Source organism: Aspergillus pseudonomiae, assembly GCF_009193645.1.
Source record: "Aspergillus pseudonomiae strain CBS 119388 unplaced genomic scaffold BDV37scaffold_30, whole genome shotgun sequence".
Taxonomy (NCBI): Eukaryota; Fungi; Ascomycota; class Eurotiomycetes; order Eurotiales; family Aspergillaceae; genus Aspergillus; species Aspergillus pseudonomiae.
In genome coordinates this window covers 274,851-300,357 of record NW_022476022.1, presented here as the reverse complement: position 1 = coordinate 300,357, position 25,507 = coordinate 274,851, and the positions used below count along the sequence as shown (strand labels likewise).

At 48.8% G+C, this 25,507-nt stretch overlaps 12 protein-coding genes across 12 annotated transcripts; 7 read left to right on the top strand and 5 right to left on the bottom strand.

The window, feature by feature from the left end:
* The first annotated feature begins 13 nt into the window (after positions 1–13).
* Positions 14–1,011, top strand: BDV37DRAFT_114408 (putative RING finger domain protein). The gene is made up of 3 exons (XM_032078437.1): positions 14–249; positions 424–603; positions 709–1,011. Exons 1-3 carry the CDS (start codon positions 146–148, stop codon positions 890–892), a joined length of 468 nt encoding a protein of 155 aa, XP_031941841.1. The 5' UTR covers positions 14–145; the 3' UTR covers positions 893–1,011.
* A 118-nt stretch (positions 1,012–1,129) lies between these two features.
* BDV37DRAFT_282814 (putative C6 transcription factor) lies at positions 1,130–3,092 on the bottom strand (the record flags this gene model as incomplete). Its single annotated transcript, XM_032087134.1, has 4 exons — positions 1,130–1,498; positions 1,558–1,849; positions 1,908–2,331; positions 2,384–3,092. 4 exons carry the CDS (start codon positions 3,090–3,092, stop codon positions 1,130–1,132), a joined length of 1,794 nt encoding a protein of 597 aa, XP_031941840.1.
* A 662-nt stretch (positions 3,093–3,754) lies between these two features.
* BDV37DRAFT_271381 (major facilitator superfamily domain-containing protein) lies at positions 3,755–5,703 on the bottom strand (the record flags this gene model as incomplete). Its single annotated transcript, XM_032084711.1, has 6 exons — positions 3,755–4,312; positions 4,373–4,663; positions 4,721–4,822; positions 4,876–5,041; positions 5,102–5,345; positions 5,493–5,703. 6 exons carry the CDS (start codon positions 5,701–5,703, stop codon positions 3,755–3,757), a joined length of 1,572 nt encoding a protein of 523 aa, XP_031941839.1.
* An 801-nt stretch (positions 5,704–6,504) lies between these two features.
* On the top strand, positions 6,505–7,889 carry BDV37DRAFT_293953 (phytanoyl-CoA dioxygenase family protein; the record flags this gene model as incomplete). The annotated part of the gene is made up of 4 exons (XM_032089536.1): positions 6,505–6,678; positions 6,740–6,914; positions 6,944–7,207; positions 7,266–7,889. 4 exons carry the CDS (start codon positions 6,505–6,507, stop codon positions 7,523–7,525), a joined length of 873 nt encoding a protein of 290 aa, XP_031941838.1. The 3' UTR covers positions 7,526–7,889.
* Positions 7,890–7,945: 56 nt separating this feature from the next.
* Positions 7,946–8,703, top strand: BDV37DRAFT_282811 (HD domain-containing protein; the record flags this gene model as incomplete). Its single annotated transcript, XM_032087133.1, has 3 exons — positions 7,946–8,084; positions 8,150–8,363; positions 8,448–8,703. 3 exons carry the CDS (start codon positions 7,946–7,948, stop codon positions 8,701–8,703), a joined length of 609 nt encoding a protein of 202 aa, XP_031941837.1.
* A 525-nt stretch (positions 8,704–9,228) lies between these two features.
* cdcA (phosphoprotein phosphatase CDC14) lies at positions 9,229–11,493 on the bottom strand. The gene is made up of 3 exons (XM_032078436.1): positions 11,340–11,493; positions 10,695–11,232; positions 9,229–10,645 (listed from the first exon to the last, which is right to left on the bottom strand). Exons 1-3 carry the CDS (start codon positions 11,386–11,388, stop codon positions 9,400–9,402), a joined length of 1,833 nt encoding a protein of 610 aa, XP_031941836.1. The 5' UTR covers positions 11,389–11,493; the 3' UTR covers positions 9,229–9,399.
* Positions 11,494–14,075: 2,582 nt separating this feature from the next.
* Positions 14,076–14,855, top strand: BDV37DRAFT_282809 (uncharacterized protein; the record flags this gene model as incomplete). Its single annotated transcript, XM_032087132.1, has 5 exons — positions 14,076–14,259; positions 14,322–14,534; positions 14,586–14,657; positions 14,712–14,762; positions 14,815–14,855. 5 exons carry the CDS (start codon positions 14,076–14,078, stop codon positions 14,853–14,855), a joined length of 561 nt encoding a protein of 186 aa, XP_031941835.1.
* A 955-nt stretch (positions 14,856–15,810) lies between these two features.
* On the top strand, positions 15,811–16,907 carry BDV37DRAFT_247551 (CTAG/PCC1 family protein). Its single transcript, XM_032081883.1, has 2 exons — positions 15,811–15,937; positions 16,001–16,907. Exons 1-2 carry the CDS (start codon positions 15,906–15,908, stop codon positions 16,293–16,295), a joined length of 327 nt encoding a protein of 108 aa, XP_031941834.1. The 5' UTR covers positions 15,811–15,905; the 3' UTR covers positions 16,296–16,907.
* Positions 16,908–17,802: 895 nt separating this feature from the next.
* Positions 17,803–19,821, top strand: BDV37DRAFT_293951 (ergosterol biosynthesis ERG4/ERG24 family-domain-containing protein). The gene is made up of 5 exons (XM_032089535.1): positions 17,803–18,497; positions 18,595–18,709; positions 18,766–18,882; positions 18,939–19,261; positions 19,358–19,821. Exons 1-5 carry the CDS (start codon positions 17,879–17,881, stop codon positions 19,591–19,593), a joined length of 1,410 nt encoding a protein of 469 aa, XP_031941833.1. The 5' UTR covers positions 17,803–17,878; the 3' UTR covers positions 19,594–19,821.
* A 122-nt stretch (positions 19,822–19,943) lies between these two features.
* BDV37DRAFT_282806 (formyl transferase) lies at positions 19,944–20,873 on the bottom strand (the record flags this gene model as incomplete). The annotated part of the gene is made up of 1 exon (XM_032087131.1): positions 19,944–20,873. One exon carries the CDS (start codon positions 20,871–20,873, stop codon positions 19,944–19,946), a length of 930 nt encoding a protein of 309 aa, XP_031941832.1.
* A 312-nt stretch (positions 20,874–21,185) lies between these two features.
* BDV37DRAFT_293948 (UDP-glucuronic acid decarboxylase family protein) lies at positions 21,186–22,384 on the top strand (the record flags this gene model as incomplete). The annotated part of the gene is made up of 4 exons (XM_032089534.1): positions 21,186–21,239; positions 21,293–21,432; positions 21,491–21,681; positions 21,756–22,384. The coding sequence occupies 4 exons, from the start codon at positions 21,186–21,188 to the stop codon at positions 22,382–22,384; spliced, it is 1,014 nt and encodes a 337-aa protein (XP_031941831.1).
* Positions 22,287–23,648, bottom strand: BDV37DRAFT_114259 (dTDP-4-amino-4,6-dideoxygalactose transaminase). Its single transcript, XM_032078435.1, has one exon. The coding sequence runs from the start codon at positions 23,599–23,601 to the stop codon at positions 22,453–22,455; it is 1,149 nt and encodes a 382-aa protein (XP_031941830.1). The 5' UTR covers positions 23,602–23,648; the 3' UTR covers positions 22,287–22,452.
* Positions 23,649–25,507: the final 1,859 nt, after the last annotated feature.

Here is a 25,507-nt window from a genome sequence, read left to right as displayed (position 1 = left end):
TACGGATGCGGGAGTGACCGAAGGACGGTTGTGGAATTTTGAACGGTTCTCGCCCATATTTCACCTCAGCTCCTTTTCCCCCCAGCGCCAGAAACTCTGTACGTTGTTCCCCCGGCGACTACCCGCTGTCCCAGGGTTATGGAACATGGGGGTGTCGTCGGACAAAACTTCCCTCGCTCGTAATACCCATATGGCAATTGTTCTCGGAGTCGGACTGGGTGTTGTAACTCTAATTATCATGTGTTTGCTGTGAGTATTGAGTGGTTTTGCATCTTTTCGGCTCTCTCTTGTTTTTTTAAATGTGCTTCTAGTGTGTTTTGATTTCAATTTTGATTTCATTCTTTGTTTTATCGGTCTCTGGGTTGTCCTTGTGTCTTTTGGCATTCGATTCTACGTGACCCAAACTCATCGCAGCGATTCTAGATTTACCATCTTTGTGAACCGTCGCGAACAGCGCCCCTGCTCGAAAAGCAAGAAAAAGGGATCGAGCGACAAGCTGCGCAAATTGGATGCCGTGTCTCCGGCTCGGACTCTAGAGGAATGGCGCTCGAAATCGAAAGGGCCCTTGTTACCTTCCGAGGGAGTCGACGGTCAATTTGTGTGGTAAGTCGCGCTACCAGTTTGTCGTCGCTGCCGCTTCGGCCGACATTTTCTTGTATGCGGACGCATTGTCAAAGCCAGCCAGCTAACCCATCCGACTCGTTACAGCGTTGTTTGCCTTGAATCGGTTTTGCCGTCCCAGGAGATTCGGGAGCTGAAATGCCTGCACGTCTTTCACAAGGAATGTCTGGAGAAATGGTATCTGCAGGATCATTTCAACTGTCCGCTCTGTCACAGAGCGTACTATTTTCAGGAAACACATCCTAGTAATGACTTTGTATGGATGGTATGATTGATGTCTGTTGATGCTCGTGCTATGCTTTGCTTGTTCTTCTTCTAGGGCGTTTCGGGTTGGCCGATGTGTTTTAGGTTGGCTCGCTGTTGATCGGATGGTTGTTGTCTTTTCTTGCTCTTTGCTCGCCGCATTGTCTCGTTGCCGAGATTGCTATACAATGGTCTCAGGTAGTTGCGACCTTTCTTTAATTACGGATACTGAAATGATACCCTAGCGAATGCGCTCCGAGTCCAACTAATTCCTTGCGAGGCCAAAGCTGTCGGTGGAAGACAGGAAATCAGTGTTGAAGTCCCAGTTACTGGGATTGTACAAATCCAAGAAGCTGTCCAGACCAGAGGTCACGTCGTTGAAGACCTCTCGTTGGATAGGCTGCGGGTCAATGATTTGGTCGAGAATATGGGACAGTTTCTTCTCCGCTTCCTTGCAGGTCTGATAGTTACCAAAGGTTGGACGCGGAACCCACGACAGACATGATAGAAATACACTTAGATTGCGAATGATTTCCGCGCGAGGCAACATGACAGAGTGCGGGCCGATTTCCTGGGTTTGGTGAAGAAGTTCAAGGATCAGAACACTGGCACTGGGCACCCCGTAGTACAATATCTACGATATGATGTGAGCATCTCAGAGAGGATTTTGTGATTTGGGCGATCACAACATACCAGCCAGGAATAGTGTCTATTCAAGTCCATAGACGGCTCGCATTCGGAGCCTATCCTGATAACGATCGAAAGGGCCTCTCGCGACGTGTGGATCAACGCCTCTTGCCCTGCATTCGTGCGTTTCACCAGAACCCTCTGGAGGAGGAAAATTGTGTAGAGATAATCGAGGTACATGTGGAGACTGGGAAAAGATAAAGCGTATGATTCCGCATCCTCGCTCTGCCCATGAATGTCGTATCGAATGAAAGGTGGTGCTGCTTCCAATGTGGCTCGCGCTTTCTCAATGATTTGGCTATGCGCGATTAGCGGACAATGACTTCGCCGTGCCAAATTCACATGGGGTTCCTCACTTGGACTTTTGGACTAAATCCCAATCATCACCTGTTCCCAATGCTACCTCGAGAGCTTGATCCCTATACACAGAAAAGAGGAACCGAAGACGTATCATGCTCACTCTGTAATTTTGCCGTTGGGTGTTCCAACCTTCCATATTCAAGCTGGAAATGGCATTAGTGAGATCTTCACCCCCTGCCACTAGAACATCCTCATGCAAGTCCATGGGAGGCGTCAGCGAGCAGTATCGATAGTTGATAAATGGCGGTCGCCCGACGAAGGTGGCTATCGCCTTATCCGCATAAAAGGCAGAGGCGAAACATATCTTTCTCCACTGTCGGAGGAAGAATGGGCAATCATCAGCCTGCGAGCTTTCCTGATGAAAGCCAGCAGCATACACTGTAGCTGACAAGTCGCCCAGTCGGCGCCAAGCTTGATAGCCTAATCCCCTCGTTAGTGTGCGATGCGTCGATTAGACAAGAGATGGGCATACTCGTGTCGCCAAAATGTTGAGTTTTCAACATGACATCGTTATACTGAGCAAAGCCTAGTAATTCGTTGATTGAAGATGCCTGGTCACAGAAGTTGAGACAGATGCTGCTTGCCTCCACGATCTGAGCGCGCAGTCTCTCGCGAGCTTCACTGCTAGGCGCTGCCTGAACAAGGTCCGGGTCATTGTCCGACGTAGACATCAAGGATATCCCAGAGATAGTCAGAACTATCCCAAGAGACTCCCATCGAAGGTTCTTACCAGTAAATGAGGCGCAATACTCCTGGGCAGTCATCGAGCGATGTGTGGTTAGCGGCCTTGAAGTATTATGAGATATCTGATAGACCAAAGCCTGCAACTGGGCTTCAATGTCGCTTCTAATGTCCAGACTGTCAAAGGTACTCCGGATAGACTCTATAATTGCGTCAATAATAGCAATCGGAACTACAACGATTGATTTCTTGGAGTAGAGCTTCCGGACCAAAACATCATAGATCGGAAAGTCATAAATGAGTTTCAATAGCTCTAGACCAGCCCTTAGACGGTCTGGGTCGACAGCCCTAGCCGGAGTACCGGTCACTGTTCTATGATCTATTTCGAACGGAAGATTACTGCGATGCTCCGCAAGAATAGCCGAGTAACTAGTCGCCCCGAGATAGCCAGGAAGCTCGGGGGTTGGCTCTAAGTTTGCGCCGAGTCGAGTACTTTCCATTGCCAATGATGGGCTTGAGATACTGCCAAAAAAAAAGAGTCAATTTTCACTTGGTGGTTCTCTTAAGTTTCGAATTAAATCTGGAAGCGGGAGTCCTTACTTTGATCTCGGTTGATTTGTCAGGCCCCTCGACGCGTGGATCGGACTGGTCCGATTTGAGGCCACTCCCTTTGTCATTGGTGCAGGATGGTAGAAACATTTGGCCGTGATCTTTTTCGTGGTACATCTACCACAGACAGGTCTTGCATGGTCGCACCGCAGCTTGGCCTTGCGACAAGGTTCGCAAGACTGGAGTGTGCCATTGCGGCGGACTGCGGGGCCTCTCGTCGGTCGCTCCGCCATTAAATATTCCCACCGAAAACCATCCACGAGACACCAACGCGATTAATTGCGCGGTATCTTCATGCGCCTGTTGTTCTTTCGGCTGTTCTTCTAATGAGACGGATCCTCCGTGAGTTCGGGTTTGATTCATGTTGAAGTCCGAGGTGGCATCCGATCAAGGAAGCTTAACCTAATCTAACTGGAAATAGTTAGACCAGGGGCCTCCAGCATCTGCCCTAAAAGCTAGAATCAGAGTATCACTCTAAACGTACTACCCCCGCTGTGAGGAAGTCAAACGCTGTATTCGAATGCTAATCTAATGGCTTTTATACATTATACTATTAATGACCACTCTTCCTATCCACCTGCAGCGCGTCGCCATAGTGGCTCACGTCGTATCCGTTCTCCTCTAAGTATGCCTTGAACCTGGCATCCTCATCCTCCAACTCGCGAGACATATCCGGAATCAAGAACCATGCAATGAGACCTCCGACCACTGTAAAGGCAGAAGCAATCAAGAACACGGCTTGTTGGCCCTTTGCCGTGGTATCGAACGAGTTCTGAATGGGAGTAAACACTTCCGTTCCAATAGAAGCACCAGCCTTGCCCACGGCGGCAGCGAATCCCAGAAAGTGACCACGGAGAGGAGTTGGAAAGGACTCCGCAGCACAGAGAAACGTAGATACACCGGGGCCCATTTCGCCCAAGGCCATGAAAATGCCGTACATCACCACGAACAGCGGGAACACGCTTTGGATGGGGTGAAGCGCACCACCAAGGATGAAGCCCCAGATGGACCAGAGCATGAAACCAAGAGTCATGTTTTGCTTGCGACCAATTTTGTCCATGAGATACCCTCCAAGAAGGCACCCAGGAAGATAGAAGCAGTTGATCACTGTCTAGAAGGCCATGATCTTTAGTTACTAGTTCAATGGAAATGTTACAGATAGGACACTCACTCCATAACCGATGTTCTGGACAGTTGAATTGTCCGTCATCAATTGCTGGATAATGGTGGATGAGAAGATTCCGAACGGGTAGGTGACAAAGTCGTAGCAGAACCACGCCAGGGCTACACAGTCAGCACTTGAAGAGATAGACGAATGATTTGGTAACTCACAGGTTCCGAGCATCGGCTTCCAATATCTTTTGAGAATAAGCCCATACGGATACCTAGATTTGATGCTGTGCTTCTGGTACTGAGTCGAATTGATCATGCGAATCCGGAAGAAGCAGATGAAAAGGGGAAGCTATAATAATCATATGAGTATTTATAGTAGAAGAATAAACATATCAAAGTGACGTACCACAAATCCAATGCCAAAGGATATACGCCATACACCAGCTCTAGTCTCTTGACCATAGCAGGCGAGAACAATAAGTGCCACGATACCAGCGGAGACAAAGCCCTATGTTCATGTGTCAGTACTTCCTTTGGCCTATAACTACCCTTGCTGCATACCAGGTCCACGGCAAAATCAGTGGTTGAGGCTACCAAGAAGCCTCGGTTTTTCCGAAGCTTCGTTGTCTCGTCTGCTGCCTCCGTTGCACTCGTTGCGCAAACGGGATACTCGCCGCCGGCTCCAAAGCCAGCAACACCACGGGCAATGATCATCATCCAGAACATTCTAGATACCTGTAAGCAGTGGCTTTGGCATGCTAGGAGGAATGGAAAAAGGGGCACATACCCAAGCTCGGATTTCCCGTGCGCAGCTGCTGCCAATGCAATACCCAGAACTAAGAACGCAGTGGCCGCTACCACACCCGTCCTTCGTCCCATTCGATCAATGAGAACACCAAAGAAGAGCATGCCAAAGATTTCTCCTATAAGAAACGAGTTCGATAGTCGACCTTTGATTGTCGGAGACATGCCATCTTTGTATCTACCATGCACCAAGAAACTAGTCAGCGGGAGAGATCTTGGCTGCAAAGCTTGTATAGCTTGTATGGCTTGCACAGCTTGTATGGCGGGGTACACACAAGACCGAGAATAAGGGTTCCATATATCCAACTACAAGATTCAAAAGGATAGCGTCGATCAGTATATTGTTTTTGATCCGGGATTGTTGGTGTACTTACTAATCTGGGCATTGTATCCATCACTGAAAAGAGCCAGACCCGAGATGATCACATTCAGAACCCCGGAACTTTTGCTGGATTGACCAGCTTCGACATCCTCCCTGCTCTCGATTGTGTTCTCCTGTCCTTGTAAGCCTGTCCACTTGCTCACTGTGACATCGGCATCCTTGATCATCGAAGAATCGGCCGGAGAACTTTCTACCGAGGCCATGGTTGGAATTGATAGCAGCGAGGCTGTTCTGGTGCCGTAAATACAAGAGGACGACGACAACAAAAGAACACAAATGATTTTTTCCCAGTCATTTTAGCCCACGTCGAACAATCTTCTATATAACTTCGACATTGATGGAGAGGAAGGATCGCAAGATCGGAATGGAAATGCTCTCCCGTTGGCCAATCATGGGGGTAAGATATTGCACGGGCATGCATATTGTCGTGAGCTTGACAGACATCGATTGAGTTTCCACCGGTCGCGGTACATACTGAGAAGTCTAGCTATGCAGCTCCGGAGATAGTCCGTCGAGATTGACATGTTGTAGGACGACCAGAGGGACACGTGCCTCTGTACCTTGTGAGTGGAGACGGTAGGGTCCCCCGAGATGTCGGAAACTACCGCGACACTAATCTCTAAGCGAAGGCCCCATCTCCAACTGTCGTCCTGTCGTTCGAGGCACATGGACACTTCGAAGTGTTATCACTGGCCCGTAATCGTAGTCATACAATGTAACAGTTCCCTGAGACTCAACGATGATCTCTCCATCTGTACGCAATCTCGACTCCCAGCGCTGCAACATTCCCCGCTCTCCTCCCCTAAACCATTCCCCTACGATGTGTCACGATACCGATTTTAGACCCGGCATTAGTCGACTGCTCAATAGGAGATGGCCTGCTGCAGCACTTATTTAGTCGGTGATCCCAGTCGCTTTCAGGGAATAGATCATGTGCCTCTCTTCTATCCGACGAAAAAAAAAAATAATTGTCCCCCCAAGAGCTTACTTGACCTACTTGCACCATGGAGAACAGCCACTTCCCTTTGACTGAGGATCAAATTCAATCCTATAACGAGAAGGGCTACTTGGTTATTCAGGGCTTCTTCAACGCTCCAGAAACCAAGCTTCTCCAGCAATGGACTCAGGAAGTCCATGACCTGCCCCGCACTCCAGATGCATCATACATGCCATACGAGGTGAGCTACTGATTTAAGAGAATAACAAAGTATTAAGCACAGAGCTGATATAAGAGTATAGGAGGTAAATGCACAAGGCAAGCGGGTCCTCTGCCGTACAGAGAACTACGCCAATACCCATACTGGCTTTAACAGCTTCCTTCGGGGCCAGCGCATGTTGAGCGTCCTTGAACAGCTGGCGACCGAGCCTATGCTACTTTTCAAAGAAAAGATCAACTACAAACTCGCCGGCAGCGGTAAGCGTCCAGTCTTACGCAGTTCTCAGGGCTTCTTTGGCATCTAAGGCTAATCGTTAACCCACCCCACTCAGGTGGCTTTTCTCCTCACATCGATGCCAACGCCTATACCCATGTCAAGAACATCAAGCATTTGACTGTCCTTGCGGCGGTGGACGATATGACCCCCGAAAACGGGGGCTTGGATGTTGTAGACGGCAGTCATCGTACAGAGATCAAACTGGGAGAAGATCGCTGTATTGACCCTGCTTGGGTCGAAAGCCAAAAGTGGACTCCTTGCTGCCTTCGCCCAGGTTAGTGCGACCAATACTACCCATATGGCAGATTGAGACATCTATTAACTCAGGCCAGGCGACATTATGGTGTTCGGATCCTATCTCGCCCACCGCAGTGGTGCTAATACAAGCTCTAAAGACCGCCGTGCGATCTATGCCACATACAATTGCAAGGCGGAAGGCGATCTCCACGACTCATATTACGAAGACCGAAGAAAGCTTTGGCCCGCTACTCACATGCGGAAGGAAGGAGAGAACTACGAAGAGGGACGACTTCGGTATGGGTATGGTTCTCCCATGCTGACTATTGAAGGCCAACCACAACCGGTAGCGTAGACAATTGTGAAATACACTCCGTACTTGGGGAGTACAATATAGTTGGGGTGGTACCAGTGTAAATAATCTTGAAGTCTATAAGGCCAGGGGGCAAACTAGTGAGGATAGCATTCTTGCATGAAGGTAATAGAGACATGGAATTGATAGGATAGATTCTGCATCCTCCCACCATAAGTGATATAAGAGAATAGCAGTCTAATTTTCAACGCCATTCCCTGGCAAAAACCAATTAAACCAGAGAAAGGAATGTCTAGTACGAGTAGTGCCCATTTTCAAATCAATGCCACACGTGGGGTTAACATTTTGTCATTTTGGACTATTTAACGCTATCATCCCCTCTTTCTCTCAATCCTCCCGACCTTCTTCAACCTTTACCCTCAACTCCTCAGAACAGATATTTCCGTCCCAAACCCCTCAAAAATGGCCACCCAATCGCCCAAAGAAAAAGCCGAATACCTAGTTACATCGCTTGAGCAACACGGCCAAGGCGACTACATAGGCGAATCAATCAGCCAACTAGAACACTGTCTCCAAGCAGCTCACAATGCACAGAAACATGGTCAGTAGTAGATAAATCACCAACAAAAGCCAACTAATCAATTAACTAACATTCCACGGTACCAGGCGCACGAAGCGAGCTCATAATCGCAGCTCTCCTCCACGACATCGGCCAAATCATCCCCCTCGAATCAACCAAAGAAGTGCGAATGAATTTGAAGAACAGCGCCGAAAACGTCGGTCGCGTCGGCCATGAGCGAATCGGATCTGAGTTTCTGCACTCTCTGGGATTTAACCCGAGTGTGTGTCAACTAGTTGAGAGTCATGTTGCGGCGAAGAGGTATTCTCTCTCCGTTCTCGGGTTGTCATTTTAGGGCTTCTCTATATGTTTTGTATGCGTTGGGAACTAATACTCACGGGGCAGATACCTCACGGCGGTCAATGACTCGTACTATGATTCGCTATCATCGGCTTCGAAGAAATCGCTCGAATTTCAGGGGGGTCCATTCAAGGGAGCAGAGCTTGCTGCTTTTGACCAGGATCCGCTGCGTGATGAGATGGTTGCATTGCGGCTTTGGGACGATGCTGCTAAGGTTCCAGGTATTGAGGATTCCACGCCCCGTGCACGGGAATATTTGAATTTGATAGTGGCGCATTTGGAGGCACAGGAGGTAGCGTAGCACTTTGTGTGTGGGAGGGTATGAATCTAAGTCGGACGTCATACGCGGCACCTTTTATCCTGTACTAGTCTCTAAGATCCATCTATACGACCTTTGAGCTAGAAGAACGAGGTTGCTTTAGCATCCGAGGTAGTGGTGCCTCAATTCAAAGTATAGCCTGTGATAAGGCCTAGTCATATGTTTTATCATGGCAACACAGCTACTATGTATTTTACACTACTAGTTCTCGGTGGTTGGGATCGTCATCAACTGAATTTGTCATGCCGACGTTGGTCGTATACATACAGAGACACACAATGCAATCAGGCAAAATACTGCTGTCCACGCTTGCGAAAGAACGATGCAAGTGTATAGGCACTGGTGCTAGCCACAAAATTCCACATCAATACCAACTTCTAAATCCTCCAACATCAGAATACCCCCGGACGCCGTAACACACATAACCAGACCCATCGATTTTAAACCAGGAAAAACCAAGAAGACACCCACAAGTCATTGATCATCAAAGACCTGAAACGCATGGACAAGTGAAGAATAATGGATATACGAAAGGGTAGTAGGAGGCACATGCAATATGCACTATTATAGCCCAGCAGAAGTAATCCACTGGACTCAAAGTAAGATGAGTCAAATAAAATGTAACATAAGAAGGATATCTTGAAGGAATAAGGAAGAGAGAAAAGACTGCAGTGGGACTTATTTCACGCGAGTTGGGCTGCCGGCACTGCCGATTCGGCCACTAGTCTTGCGGACGCCTCTGGTCTCGCTCCGGCTGTCCGTAACACGGCGAGGGCTGGTGCGGACCTTGGCAACGGATACCCCAGTCTTAGAGCTCAATGGGGTCTTCGGTGCGGCATATGCAGCGTCACCCCAGTTTTCCCTATCCTCATGAATGCCATCATTCAATGTGTAGCTCGTGGTCAATGTTGCCGAGTAGCTAACGGACCGCGGGCTTGGGGATGCCACTGGTGACTTCGACGAACGCTTCGCAAGCATGCGAAGTTGAATCTCCTCTTCACTCTCGCTGCTATCACTGCTAAGACGCTGGCTTCTGTGCGCTGAGTGTTCTCTGGTTTTCGCCTCCTTGTCAACTACCAGGCTGCCAGATGTCGTGCGGGCGTATGGGTGGTGACGGGAGTCTTTCCTGTGCGATTTCCTAGGCTGGCCGGGTGTTGGCGCCGGGAGATTCTCGTCGTGCTGTGCTCCAGCAGCCTCATTGTGATCGATTTCACCCAATGCGGCGCGCTTTGAGTGACCGTTATTTGGAGGAGTAGCGACAGGGCCGTTGTTCGCACGCTGCTTGGTGGATGGACGGCCGGGTGTGACCGGAGCTGCCTGCATTTGTGCCAGCTTCTCCTTCATGCTGTCCTCGAACCACCATTCACGGAATGCACCTTGGTTCAAATGCAGCCAGTGTTGTTGTGGGCCAACCACCATGCCAGGGCGCATGAACCTCATGAATGCAATAATCTCATTGGCAGTAAATCCGTATCGGTAAATAAGATATGCGCCAATCAAACAGCCCGTCCGGCCAAGGCCAGCTTTGCAGTGCACAGCAATTCCCTTCTTCTTGACCGTAATCATGTCATGGGCCATTTTGATGAATCGTCGGACCAATGGTAGAGAAGGGCAAGTGCCGTCTTCAAAGATCATGTCGATGTGAGTAATGCCCAAGGCCGTAAAGTATGAAGGCGAGTACAATTCAGAATTCAATCGCACAACTAGTCCAATGTCTCGTGACGCGAAGTGGGCCAACACATTTTTGAAAGGAAGAGGTAATTTGGATGCATGGACTTGGGAGATTGTAGAGGGTAATGCGGCATATTCAGGGGTATTAGGAGAAATCGGGGCAATCGGTTCGTGCTGCGGCGAAGCAAAGGCCAAGAAGTCAGGTGTTATCCAGTTGAAGTCACCCATATCGACACGTTCGTATTTCTCATACCTAGTGCCTGGTCAACAAGTTTCTTATATGGCAGTCAAATGAAACATACTCTTCAAGACTAAACTCCCTCAAGCCACACAGTGACTGCTCCTTTGCTTTCCATACTCCATAAACCACATCTTGAATGGTCAGAGTGAAATCTGCCTGACTGTACCCGGCATCTCGGAATGGCATATACGGAGGATCAGCCTGCGCAATCGGAGCCAAGGCCAAATGAGGCGGCCATGATTGAATGAGGACCATGTAGCAAGCAACAAGACATGCTGCATTGGCACGACTCCGGGCGTCAGGCTTCGAGTAGAACACCACTGGGCGATCACTGTTGGCCGGGTCGCCCAGGATCTCATGGAAATGAACCGCAAACCGGTACAGGTGACCTATGTGGAGCGGGCCGAAGTCTGCATGGAAAGAGTTGTAAAGCAAGGTATCATCGACCGTGAAATACACGGGGCTTCGCCTCTTCCTACTGGGGGTGTTCGGCTGAGCTCTCGCGGAGCGCTTGCTTGGAGACTTAGGTTGCTCGGAAGGATATGGGAATGGAGTTCTCGCATCCGGTGCGTCGTCATAGGAAGCCAAGTAAAGACGATCTGTTTTGCCAGGCAGTTAGCATGTGGCTTTTGATATCCAGCACCGGATGTTTTGATCAGTGCAGAAAGTCGCTCCAAATGGAATCAACAGATGCAATCGCACTTACCTTGGATATACTCAATGATCTGGCCGTAATCACCACTGTTTCCGGCCATTTTGAATGCAGCAATGCGTCACCAAAACAAATGGCTAACAGTAATATGGACAATAAACAATCGATAGGGGGCTAAGGCAAGCAGCAAGTAGGGGCGTCTCTGGGAGAGACTTGTCCTGCAATTGCAAGATAGTTGTAACCTGATCAACAGAGTAGATAAATCCAAACAAGTGACCCAAGCTAAACAATCATGATCCGAACCGTTGCCACTCTTAATAGACAAGAATACTGATAATCCACGGGGGGGTCGCGGATAGAATAAGGATACCGGCAATGCGACCTGAGTAGGAGCAGGGAATCGAGGAGACCTTTAAAGGAGCTCTTGAAGGGGGGTAAGAGAGAGGGGAAGGATGGAGCTGAAGAGGAGAAAAAGGTGGTGAACTGCCGCACGAGAGAAGAGCTCGAGGCCGATGAGACCGTTTAAGGAAATGCGATGCACGCTTAGTGGCCGCTGTTATGTTGTGATGGCCCCAGAGCAGTCTAGCGCCGGCCGTTGACACGACAACGCTTGTTGCCTCAGGCGAACGCCACAACTGTCAAAACAATCCCTTATGTAAGCCACCACAACGCCCCCGCTCAGACAAACAAAGACAAACCACAACCAAAGCGGTTGCCCTCACAGTGTTTTGGTTGTTTGTTGTGTGCACCGCCACAAGCCCTCATCCTAGCGATCGAAAACGTCCACGTTCTGGGGACGCCTCTGCATCCAACCTTTTTTTTTCCCCGACCATAGTGACTTGTGGTTATATTTTAAGGACAGTTTGAAAATTTACATCAACCACAAATAGGGGAGGAAGCCTATTATAAGTTATAAGTTATAACTGGCCCTATCAGCCATGAGAGGGGCTTGCCTCCACGGAGCGTTCTCACTCCAGACAGCAGAACAGCATTGTCAGGGCGATGGCGAACGAGCAATAACTCCTAGACTGAGACCCTTTCTCGGTCCACCGGAAATTTTCGGACGATTTGTGAATTTTCGTCTGAGCTGAAAATTGCAAACTGAAGTATTCACCTTCGGGTTAGCCATTGGATATATCCTGTACATCCTATATCATGAAGGGGGCCATTCCCGGTAGTCTTACATCGCTCGTACCCTGTTAAGTATACTGAGAGATGGATCAGATTGTACAGCGCCTCTGGTCCCTGAATATCTGCTATCGCTAGTTCAATATATATCTTCACAGTCCTAGGCATGTCACTGTGGAGCAGTCGATGCCCGAGAATGTGGTAACAGCAACTTGACTGTTACAACACTGCTTTTAAAGTTTCGATAGTACGGACAAATATCTTGTTTGGACAAGTGAGCACGCTCAGGAGAATATCCTCCGTACTTTCTCCCTCGTGTCTATCAAGTACCCTCACAATGTTGAAGACTTAAAGCTCGTGTGTGCCCACCCAAAAGGGAAAGTAATCTGCGGGCAATGACCGAAATTCGAGTTTCACGAGTGATGATCAGCGGAGGGTAAAAAGGGCGCAATTTGGTAACCACTGCGCACGATACTTAGAATTTGCCGTTCCATGAAAACTACAGAGGAGCAAGTGGATCTGATCGGCAGGGGCGGGGGGTTTGCCAATTTGCTGTACGCTAGAAGCAACGTTGTCCCGTACCCTACGTACTAGTCGAACCATTCGGTGAACAGAGTACAGAGTATAACTGAGTGTGGCTCACTGCGCGACATCAAAACCAATATCAATCCAAGCAGGAGTATTCATGAAATTTAACAATGGCCCCGAATTCTCCGACAAGCCACTGACGAAGGGATGGTATGTTCGTGGCCTGGCAGGACGCCAACTCTTGGGCAGTGGCGACAGCAAAGCAACGACGATCTTCCAGCTAAGGCGCGACTATCGATGGTTAAGGTTTGAGTTATTACGCTTAAGTGACGTTTAATTGGATCCGGGGTATGTGCTCTTTTTCTACCAAGTGCCGGCTACTGACGGGTGCTCATGCGCAACGGTCATGTCTCTGTAGATTGATCAGGGCTGAAACCCTGTGGTTGAAGATGGCTTACTGTCTATTGGGATTGGGCTTGGCTAGCAATCCGCTCCAGTAAATAACAGCTTACAGACCCTGAATTACTACCGAGTACCGTGGTACAAGAATGTCGAACTATTGAAGCTTTTATCGTCGAGCAAAATATTTGACACTTGGCAGTCAACCCATCATGGCCTCAATCTTGTGCCTCGGACCCTATCCTTAGTGCTTGGCTAAGGAGCCTAGTATTTTACGCAACGGAGACATGGACGGCTTGTGCACCAATTGGACGCCTCCCCCGCCATTGAAGCTTACCTACGTTAAGCCTGGCCCTCAATTCTACGTTCGTATAGGTAGTCATTGGCGTTGTTGCCCATAAGGACCCAGTTTGCTTACACATGGAAGTGCAGTAAAAAGGTTGAAAGCAAGGCTGTCCACGTCGATCATCATTTGATTCAACTACATGGAACAGACTAATGGATTATGATAGTCACCACCTGCGGTGCCTGTGCAACAAGCCCCTGATTCTTGGGGTGAAGAGGCAGTATATAATCAGGCTTGGGCATCCTCTTCCAAAGCATTCTCTTTCCCCATCAGACAAGCTCTCTCAACTCAGTCATTCTTTTCCCAAGCCCGCTCTTCAGCGTCCACTCTTTCAAAAACACAAGTCATTCATTCTTTCTCATCCATACACCAATTTTTAACCCGCCAAGATGAAGTTCACCGGACTTATTGCCTCTCTTGCTGCTGTCAGCGCTGCCTCCGCCGCTGCTATTCCTACCGCTTCTCTCCAGCCCACCTTGAACCAGCTTAACGGTGTTCTTGGAAACATCGACGGTCTCCTTGGTGGTGCCCTCGGCGGTGCGGGCGTTTCTGACCTCGTTCAGGTTCAGGATGGTGTGTTTTGGAACTTTTGGTCATGTTTTGCCTCGCATAGAAGCTAACTCTATTGGCACCAGCTCTCAAGCAGATCAAGGGCGAGCTGAACCAGCTCACTAGCACCGTCTGCCAGCGCAGCGTTGTTGGCAATGAGGTCGACACCGTTAACAATGTTGTTTCGCCTTTGACTTCCACCGTTAACGGTGCCGTCCAGCCTGTGGTTGGCACCGTCAACTCAGCTGTCGGCACCGTTGACGGTGCTGTTGGCAACGCCCTTCCCGGCACTACCGGTGGTACGTACTGCTTTCAATCCGAGAAATCACAATGGCTAATATGGATAATAGTCCTTGGTGCTAAGCGCCAGGTTGGACAGCTCACTGGTGTTGCGACGAGCCTGGTCAGCCAGGTTAAGGAGGGTAAGTTACTGCCCTTGTTCAGATTGCGAAAGACCGTTAGCTGAGTAATTCTAGAAACCCTCGACGCTGCTGGTGTCGAGCACATCCTCGACCTCGTCCAGGCCAGTAAGTCTAGCAATTTTATACTTTTCTTGAAGCTCTACTAATCACATTCTAGACAACCTCCCTCTGGTCAGCAACATTCTTGGTCTTCTGTAAAGAGACTGACCTAGAAATCTTTTCTCTCACGACTGTCATGGAACCTATCTGCGAGACGCTTGACGTAAACTTCTTGTCGGGAATCCACGGAAAACGGCAATGTGAGAGGACAGCGATGCTGAAACCTGGCTGAACGGCGACATGGACATCAAGGACTGAGAGGAGATCTTTGTATATACAGTCTAGTGAAGGTTTTAGTCCATAATTCTTAATTTCATCTGTTTGTAGAGCGGAGCTCTGCAACTTATTCTATTGTTCTATAACCGATACAGCTATTCTGTATTCCACATTGGACCGCTAGGATCCCTGGACTTGATCTCAAGCCGCTTGAATAAATTAAATCCCTTGGATAGTGATTTACTTGCATAGATTAAATAAGAGAAGTAATTGAGCTGCTTAAATTATAGTATATTCTCAGCTTATTAAGATATTGTGTTCTGCGAGTCTTGGACAGTGGTCTAATATCCCCATGGAGACAACAGTTAAGACTCTCCAGCTCGGTCGGTATTCAGCACTGGGTAGAGCATATTGACATCGATGTCCATTTAGTGAGTCTCTTGATGAGGTCTCTTCTAGACAAGGCTTTATTTAGCCTATATAATTATTATGACAGCTTCGATATAGCTGAGCGAAACCTGAAATTTCGAAATCCTGAGTCTCGACACGAAAATATATACTTCGTGTTATCGCCAGCCAAATTTGTTTAAGCATCCAAGCCATGGGCTATTGCCAGCGCGGAATGTAAATCGGAAGACAAGACTTGTAGGCTCAAGTAGCACTCTTTAGTCTCGTATCATTATAACAAAGAACTAATCTGTCTAGGAGTATGTGGAACTGGATTTGATTCATTTGAATACTTTTCGAGTCGAGATTGACGGTGCTGACTCATCCAAGGGCACCCCACTTTTGCTTCAATTCAATTGACATCGACTTCTTTTGCTTCGATGCCCGCTACCGGTGGTCTACTGTTTTAACCCTGCATTTTGCTTCGTTGGATTTTTTACCTTTTCAGCACGGACATCGAATCCAACTAGAAAACTATCCGGCATCATGGCCTCCGCTGAAGTATTCCCCTACACTTTGTAAGTTCACTCACAATACCCCTCCAATCAAGACATCAAGGTCTAATATACCACGCACACCAGGACAGTCTCCCTCCCCCTCCCCTCAAATCGCCTTGCAACTTCCGCTCTTCGTGCGATTGAAGTCGACACCGAACTCTCCCCCTTCGTCCGACGCGACATGGTGGTAACCACTCCGAAGGGCATTCAAGCGGATACCGAAGGGGCAAAGACTGTACTCGAGACTACATACCGTGCAACCACCAACCGGATGCTGCGGGTGGCTGTCAATGGGTTCATGGAGAGCCTTGGGGTCGTACTGGGGGTAATGGAGGAGTTGGATGTCGATGTATTAGAAGCGGAGGGAGTTGAGAAATGAGCCCAACTCGCAATGGGTAACATCTACGTCCCGCTTAGCTGGAAACGGATACAATTTGTGCAACATCCTATGGCTACGGCGTCCTCCTTGTCGGACAACAAAGCATACCGGAATCGCTATCGGCTGGACGCACTCTTCAGGAGAGTATGAGTGTGTGGGTATTCCCCAATGTCGTATAACGGGGAACATATCGTCGATGGGAAGAGGCATGGCGTCCGGGGTGGATGGGGAATCATGGGTGAATGTTCCTGCCAAGGTTCTACTTGATGACGCAGAAGCGAGAACCCTCTGTAGCACAAAATAGCTACGAGGTGCACAGCCTTTTGAAATGTATGTATGCATGTCTCCAATTATGTATGTACATACATGTCTTGTTGTCGGGTTGGTCGAATAGTCTTGGGATGTCTGTGTCTGTCGCCGCGATGTTCGGCATGCTAGCCTCCAGCTGCTTAGAGAATCTGCCATAGGCCAAGATTTAATATAACCGAAGTCATTTGCGGAGATTGAGCGGTGAACAACTTCCGGCGGCACATCGTTGCCAGTAAAGCGAAGTGAAAGACAATCGTCTCAGGGAATCGCTGGATAACGGGAGCCATGACGCGTGGAAGGTGCTACCTGGAAGTAGGGGACATCACAAAACAGTAGTGACAAAGCTGTCTGTCTATTGAGATCTTGGTCTATTGTGAGCAACTCCAGTAGACGCTCCAGACCACCTAATAAGCCCCACACTGTCTAAGAATCCTTCTTATAGTTCATCTGGATATCTTTTCCGGAGTTCAACTATTGGAACATATATGATGTGCTGTGGACACCTGCTCTTAGCACGGACGTGAAAGGACATACCGCTTCGTATCCCCATCTTGTAGGTTCAACTGTTCATGTATAGTGAGAGGACTTCTTTACCACATACTAGGAAAGATGACTGAAGTTCCATAGGGTTCGTGCTACTCTATTAGGAAAGTTGGGAAAGTGGCCATTTACTCCCCATAATAATAGGTCTTGGTGGAAGGAGAAATGACCTGGCTACTGAAGATGGAAAAGCATGAGGTTCATAGTTCATGCCAGCAGTCACTATAGAGTACAGTTTCGGCAACTAGGGATTGAGGACATCTGTATTCATATCGGCACTACAGATATTGTGTCGTGGTGTGATACATCTCGATGACAAGGAGACCTGGCTAGCTGAAGACACGCATCGGTAAATTGATCCCTCGTGAATTGGGAGATCATATTGTCTACGCAGGTCCCTTGCATTTATGCAAAGAAGTTTTATTGGGTTCTGCTGTCGATAGTAGGCAGATCGACGCGTAAGATTTATCTGCAGCACCCATGGTGACCGATCTACATTCCGTACGAGGAACCATACAGGTCAGATCACATCGGGCGTCAATGCGGCCGGCTCTCTTGCATTTTGCCAACACACAACCTGTCTTCTTGAGATATATACCCAGTTCTTTCTCACCTGTTATCTGCCTGTCTAGCGCAATTTGACGTGTTTTCTCGTTGAAGTCAATCTACTCTAATTTTCCCGTCAACTTCTCACGTCGCTCGCGCTCGAGTGCAAGCCAATTCCTTTTCAAAAGATGCTCCATAATCGAGCGCCATCCGCTACAAGAATCAGCGGCAAACCACATATTTATTTGAAAGCTGATGGCAAGCAGCAAAAACCGGGAAACAGTTTTTGGGGTCGTCGCAGTCATGTTTCTGCTTTTTCTGGCCTCCTAAGTTTGCTTTTCGCAATTGGCACCTTTCTTTTCGTGCAGTTTCTTCGTATTTGCCTCGAGCATTTCGACGGCTCTCTACGACAGGGCTTGTTTGAGCTACTGGTATACTCATCACCGATAGCTCTTTTTCGGCGCTATCTTCCTGACATGTCCTATGGCCATATGATGGCGTATGCGAGCTGGATAGTTTCCCAGGGACTGTTGTACTCCCTTCTTCCAGGGAAGACCGTCTATGGGCCACCAACACCGGGGGGAAATACCCTGCCCTACCGGATGAACGGACTGTTGTCGTGGTGTATCACAGTTGGTACAGTCGTTCTGGCCGCTTGTGTAGGAGGTGTTGAGGTAGTTGCAAGCTTAGCCCAAAATTGGGCAGGACTGTTGGCCGCAGCGAACGTCTATGGACTAGTATTGCCAGCTCTGGCTGTGGCAAAGGGTCATATGTGGCCGAGCTTTAAGACCGATCGGCGGCTTAGTGGTTCGTACATAACTTCCCGTAGAGATATGTTGGCCTTATAGCCTTCTATATGATTGAAGAATGAGGTTTCCCGGGAAATTTTGGCTAACGAATCCAGGCTCTATCTTTCACGATTTTCTGGTTGGCGTTGAACTGAATCCCCGACTGGGTCGGCACTGGGATCTGAAGATGTTCCAAGTTGGCCGTCTAGGAATGAACTCCTGGGTCGTGATGTAGGAATGCCCCCTTTGCGATGCATAGTGTAGAACATATGGACTTATGAAAACAGCGACCTATCTTTCATGGCCCAACAATACCTCCACTATGGCACAATCTCTAACTCAATACTAATTGTGATCATTCTCCATGCCGTATACGTCATCGATTTCTTCATCAACGAGGACTGGTAAGTCCCTCTTAGTTTCTGTACCGATTGTGCCAAGTTCTAACAGACCTGTTCAGGTACCTTACAACCATAGACATCGCCCATGACCACTTCGGCTTCACCCTCGCCTGGGGCTCTGCCGTTTGGTTACCCATGGTCTATACCGTGCAAGCCCAATACTTGGCCTTACATCCAGTTGAGCTCTCTTCATTCACATTCGGCGCGATCCTTGCAACAGGTATCTTGAGCTATGTGCTATTTCGTCTTGCCAACCACCAGAAACATCATTTCCGACAAACGAAGGGCAATTGTCAGATTGCCGGTAGCAAGCCTCGTGCGATCAGGGCCCAGTATACTACGGCGAAGGGGAAAGTCCACGAGACATTTTTGCTGTATTCTGGTATGTATACTTCCTCACCCTGACATGTTCACTTGACTTTCTCCATGCAGCGTATAAAAGCTGCTCAGTGAACAAGGCATAACTAACCGGGAGCAGGCTGCTGGGGGATTGTGCGCCATCCCAACTATGTTGGTGACATTGTTTTCTCTTTCTGCACGTGCGTGTGCTGTGGATGGTCCCATGTTCTACCGTATATCTATTTCATCTATATGACTATACTGCTGGTCCATCGGTGCCATCGGGATGAGAAGCGGTGTTCAGCTAAGTACGGGTCCCGGTGGGAGGAGTATCAGCAGATGGTGCGGTGGAGGATGATCCCTGGATTATTCTGAGCCCTGTTCATTATATAGTGGCCTTGGAGCAGGCTTCGAATTAACATACGCGGAGTCGAAGAAGGCTATATACTATAACTTGATAGTGCACTATTTCTAATATCGGATACGTTTTTGTTTAGTCAGAATGCATACTAGGCAGAATTATGACTGGTATAGACATCTGACTTCGATTTAATTACTAGTTACTTCACGGGGTGTGTTTAGTTGGCTGTAAAGGAAAAGTTTAGTTTTATGGAGCTGGATTATTCAGGCAATGATCCGGTATCGGTTCGGTACCTCACATAGGAATCTCTTCCCCTCATTATCTACACCACACCACATGGCATGGCCTTATTGGGTGGTAGTGTTTAAGGAAGTGGGTATGAAGCGCCGAAGATCTCTGTAAAAGTCTCCTGGTCCAACAATCGGCCCTCCAGCTCTGCACGGATGACGCGCAGGACCCCGCCATCGCAAGCAGTGGCCAGCAGCTGGTCCCCTTTCTGGAGCAGACTGGGCTGCTGAGCGGAGGACTTAGGGCTAGTATCTTCTACCACCAATGTGCGCCAAATGACTACCCGTCCTTTGGCCGTATCCATGAACGCCCCCGGATACGGATGCGTCACAGCTCGCACAAGATTGTGAATTTGTCGAGCGCCCATCGTCCCCCATTCGATCAGCCCGTCCTGTGGCTTGCGTCCGCCGAAATACGACCCGCAGCTGAGGTCCATCTGTCTGGCGACCACCGTGCCACTCACGATCTCGGGCAGTGTTTGGCAGAGCACCAACTCCGCCGCGACCAATACCTTGGAGAAGACATCCGACGCCGTATCATTGGGCAGGATGGGCACGGCCATCTGCCCCACAATGGCGCCTGCATCGGGCTTTCGCACCATTTCGTGGAGCGTGGCGCCCGTCTGGGCTTCGCCGTGCACGAGAGCCCAGTTGACGGGGGCGCGGCCACGATAGCGAGGCAGCAGAGAGCCGTGCATGTTGTAGCAGCCTTGCCGGGCCGTCTCCAAGACCGCCACGCTAAGAATCTTGCGGTAGTAGAAGGAGAAAATAAAATCGGGGTTCAACGACCGTAGCCGCGTGATCATTTCTTCTGTATTCGGGTCGTCGGGCGTAATCACGGGGATTCCATGTAAACTCGCCAGGTTCGATACGCTGTCGAACCAGATATTCTCGTCCTCATCGTCCGGATGGGTCACCACCAGCTTCACCTCGATGTCTTGTGCAAGGAGGACGGAGAGACACCTCACGCCGACGTTGTGGTACCCGAAAACAACGGCGGAGACCATTTCCAGCTTGGTTTGCGCTTTAGGTTGTTGGGGGAAAATGTCGAAGGGTATAGGCTGCTGCAGCTGAGATTGTTCTACTGAAAGATCCGTGCTAAATAATACCGCCCTTTCTGAGCCAGCTTAGACTAACTTAATCAGCTAGTTAATCTTATTCACCTAGCGAAGCAATCGAAATCGGCGCTAAGATTCTGGCCAGCTGTGCGGGGCTTCAGCTCGCGTGCCTCACGTCTATATGTAATTCGCAGATCCCTACGTAGACCGCTCATTTCTGCAGTCAACCGTAACAGAGCACCTTTCAAACATTGACTGAAAATGTCTGATCAAAATGGACCGGAAAAGAAGAACCTCAAGGTTCTGGTTGCTGGAGTAAGCCTTACAGGAAAATATTGAAAAATCATACACTATACTGATACTAGTAGGCGGCCGGGTTCCTGGGATCACATCTTGTAGACCTTCTGCTAGAGAAAGGCCACGAGGTAATTGGTCTGGACAACTTCCAAACGGGCTTTCCCAACAACCTGAAACATCTGGTTTCTAATGCCAAGTTCACTCTCGTGCGGTAAGCGGCTACCTGGGCTGTAATGCGTGTGTGTATTATGCTGACTCGCTCTGAACAGTCACGATGTGCGCGCTCCACTACCCGAATTGCCTATCGTGGATCAGATTTATCACCTCGCCTGTCCAGCGAGCCCGATCCAGTACCAGAAAGACCATATCGGCACACTTGACACCTGCTACCGAGGGACGAAAAGCCTGCTTGAATTCGCAACAAAACGCAAGATCCGCATTCTATTCACAAGCACATCTGGTTCGTGACGTACAACCATCATGTATTCCTAGGGGGCAAATAACAACTGCTGATTGAGACGGCTGGCTGTGTAGAAGTCTACGGAGATCCCAAGATCTGTCCCCAGCCGGAGACGTACTGGGGGAACGTGAATCCGTTTGGGCCCCGGTCTTGCTATGATGAAGGTAAACGAGTTGGGGAGGCTCTGATGTATGGATATCGGGAGCAGCATGGGACGGACATTCGCATTGCCCGAATTTTCAACACGTACGGACCACGACTGGCTGCCTCAGACGGAAGGGTTGTTTCTTCATTCATTGCGAGCGCGCTGTCGGGACAACCGATCCAGATCACTGGCGACGGGTCGGCGACACGTTCATTCCAATATGTTAGTGACTGCGCGAACGGCCTTTATAGGTTGATGAATAGCGGTTATGCAAAAGGACCGGTGAACATAGGAAACGATAACGAGAATACCATACTGCAGTTGGCGGAAATGGTTGCAGAGCTAGTAGTAAGCATTACCGGTCAGCAACCTAAGGTCAGTATCGAATTCCTTCCACCGCCGGTGGATGATCCTGCGACTCGGCGGCCGGACAACTCTCTGGCGCGGGAAGAACTTGGGTGGAAACCGATTATATCTCTCGAACAGGGGTTACGACACACCATTCGGTGGCATATTGAAGAGATGGGCCGTGGTGACCGCCCTGTAGTGCGGCTGTGATCCTACGCTCATGGGGGTTCTGTTTAGAGGAAAGGAAATACAAAGAGCATACTCAATTTGTCACTTCTCTAGATATGCGCCAATCGCCTCATGAAATACCACTCGATCGTCTCAACCACCGTGCGTGCTTGCTCCATGGTCATCGTGTAGAAGATCGGAAGACGAACAAGCCTCTCGCTTTCGCGGGTTGCGAAGTCCTGTCGGTCAAGAACGTGCCGACCTTGGGTGCCGGGGGCCGTCGAGTGCAGAGGGCTATAATGAGCTAGAACTGTTATCCCAGCACCTTTCATCGCGGTCATGAAATCCTTCCGCTGCTCTCCATCCGCCACTTTGATAAAGAAGATGTGTGCATTGTGCTGGCAGTCAGATGGTACCCAAGGTAGAGCAATGGGTGCATCATTGCATAGCTTAGATAATTCCCTGTAGTAGAAACCCCATATCTCCAAACGGTGGTGTTGAATCCGATCAGCCGCTTCAAGCTGGCCCCAAAGGTAGGCGGCCTGTATCTCGCTGAGGGTGTAGCTCGCCCCAGCCTGTTGCCAGGTATAGTGGGGTACTTCTCCTCGCAGGAACATTTGACGGTCGGTGCCTTTATCTCTGATAATTTCCGCTCGCTCGACCAGACTAGGGTCATTAATCAGAATCGCGCCACCTTGCCCGCCTGCGGTTACATTCTTGCTCTCGTGGAAGCTGAAGCAGCCGATGTGGCCAATTGTGCCCAGCGCACGGCCTTTGTAGGTTGAGAACAAGCCCTGCGCCGCGTCTTCCACGACATAGACCCCGCGTTCGTGGGCTATGTGCAAAAGAGCGTCCATGTCGCAGGCGACCCCAGCGTAGTGAACAGGGACGATTGCGCGGGTCTTGTCCGTGATCGCATCCTGCAGCTTGTGTATGTCCATATTCATGGTCTCGGGCACAATATCCACAAACACCAACGAGGCCCCGCGAAGGAGGAATGCGTTTGCGGTGGAAACATAGGTGTAGCTGGGGACAATGACTTCGTCCCCGGGCTGGATGTTCAGAACCAATGCTGCCAAATCGAGAGCAGCAGTTCCAGATGGAGTGAGGAATACTTTAGCGGCCGACAATTTCTTCTCCAGCCAGTTTTGACATAAGGTAGTGTATTCTCCATCGCCACTTAGGGTGCCTTTCCGTACAGCGTGCTCAACATATTGGAGCTCTGAGCCAGCTAACGTAGGAACACTAAACGGTATCATTATTGTGAAATGTTTGGAAAGGATTGTATGCCGCCTTGTGATTGAAGCCTCTTGCCGAAAGCTCTGCAATGTCTACAAGTGTACCGAGTGTATGGAGGGGTTCCAGCTGAAGGCCATGAATATGCGCTAGTAAGCTTGGCTGCATGAGCCAGTACTTTGTAAGGACCTTACCACTTATTACATATACATCGAAAGTTGTATTTTATATTTTCGAACTAGTTTCCTGTATGACTATTCTCTAGAGCTTGCATTGGAATTTGCCTGAAGTGGAGCTTTTGTTGGGCCAACCTTTCCCGTTTATTTGACATTAGATCTACCTAGAACCACAGGAACCAGTGAAAGTCACAGAGGATTTCCTTCGAAAACCTGTTGAACTGATTGTTGGTATAAAGGGGAGAGAGCCCCGGGGGCAGACTTATAACGATCTCATATGATTGGTCATGGAATATTCGTCTCTTGATTTATCGGGACAACAGTTGGGATTATTCGTAAGAGAAAAGCGTATATATCAACTGTAAACATTAGAGCAGATGATCCACTTCTGCTAGTAGTCTCTGAACATCTATATAACATACCTCAATCAGTTAGAACTTAGAAGCAGTTTTAGAAACCAATGAGTCTATTAGGGATGACGCTTTGTCTGTAAAATATACATACACACTAGCCAACCCTAGGTGGCCCGAGCTTTCTGCCCTAACTCTTATGTCGATTCGTCTCCCTTGCTCCACGTTAAAAGAATCAATGGCAAACTACTAGTATCAATGTTCCTGTACGTATGCTAGACAACTCTTGTATGTCTTCAAGTTGGTAGGCCATTTGATTGATATTATTCATCTTGCAGTTGCAATATAAGATGGCTAACACGGAGTAAACTCGCTTTCTTGAGAGGTGAAGTGGCTCAACTTGATATCCATAGTATATGATCTCCGTGTCAGCGCTGATGTACACCAATATGGACGGTCAATGTTTCCGCTTTTTTAAATATACGCACCTCTACGCTGAAAAGCACATCTACACCTGCTGAATGGCTATCTAGGTGATATCCGAAACCCTGAAGGGCAAGATAACGCTGCTCGATCTTCATGCGAGGAGACTAGTTGCTGGGAATTTTGACTCTACTTGAGATGGTTTCTTAACGAGTTGTTAGCCGGTCTGCGTTATAGTCCGCTCCTTGACCGCGCCAGTGACTCCATATAGTTGCAGATCCTCGGTTGCTATGCTCGGTTTCTTGATACTGAGTCGCGCTGAAAGATCCGCATGGGTTTGACAACTATGCAACAACGAGAATGGTCAATTAATGTAGCGCTGGAAAGAGGTAAGAACGTGCTCTCGCATTCAGATGTGAGCAGGCCCTTTACGTCTTCCATATTGGATTGAGAGCAATGACCTTTGTTAATGGTTGTACCGATAATGATCCTCATAATGATATTTGGGGGCATCAGTCTCATCCTGACGCACACAGAGCCACTTGCGTTCTGAAAAGCCTAAAAGAATTCCTCCTAGAATCCTTTTCGTTCAGAGGGAGAATGAAGGATCTCAAAAAATGAGAACGCCCTATGTCCACGATGTTTCCGCTTCTCCTACACGTTCCCCCTGTGCGCGTTCTGAGACAGCACAGCAATAACGCTTCCTTTTATAATCAATACAAGCCCAAAGGCTATGATACTATTTGTCCTATTTGCGACTTCTTTGAATAACGTGATGGATCTATAGAAAAGGGAACGGGCTTATGGCAACGGTTTATGACGCAATATATCCCTGGTACGTGTCACCACACATATGGCTGTGAACACAAGGGTTCCTCTGTCTCAGACCTGGTTCACTACAAAGCATGATGATCTCGCCCCGGCCTTCATTTGCATCACACGTGCTTCGAGGTCATGAAGGAAGTTTTATCTCCCTTAGT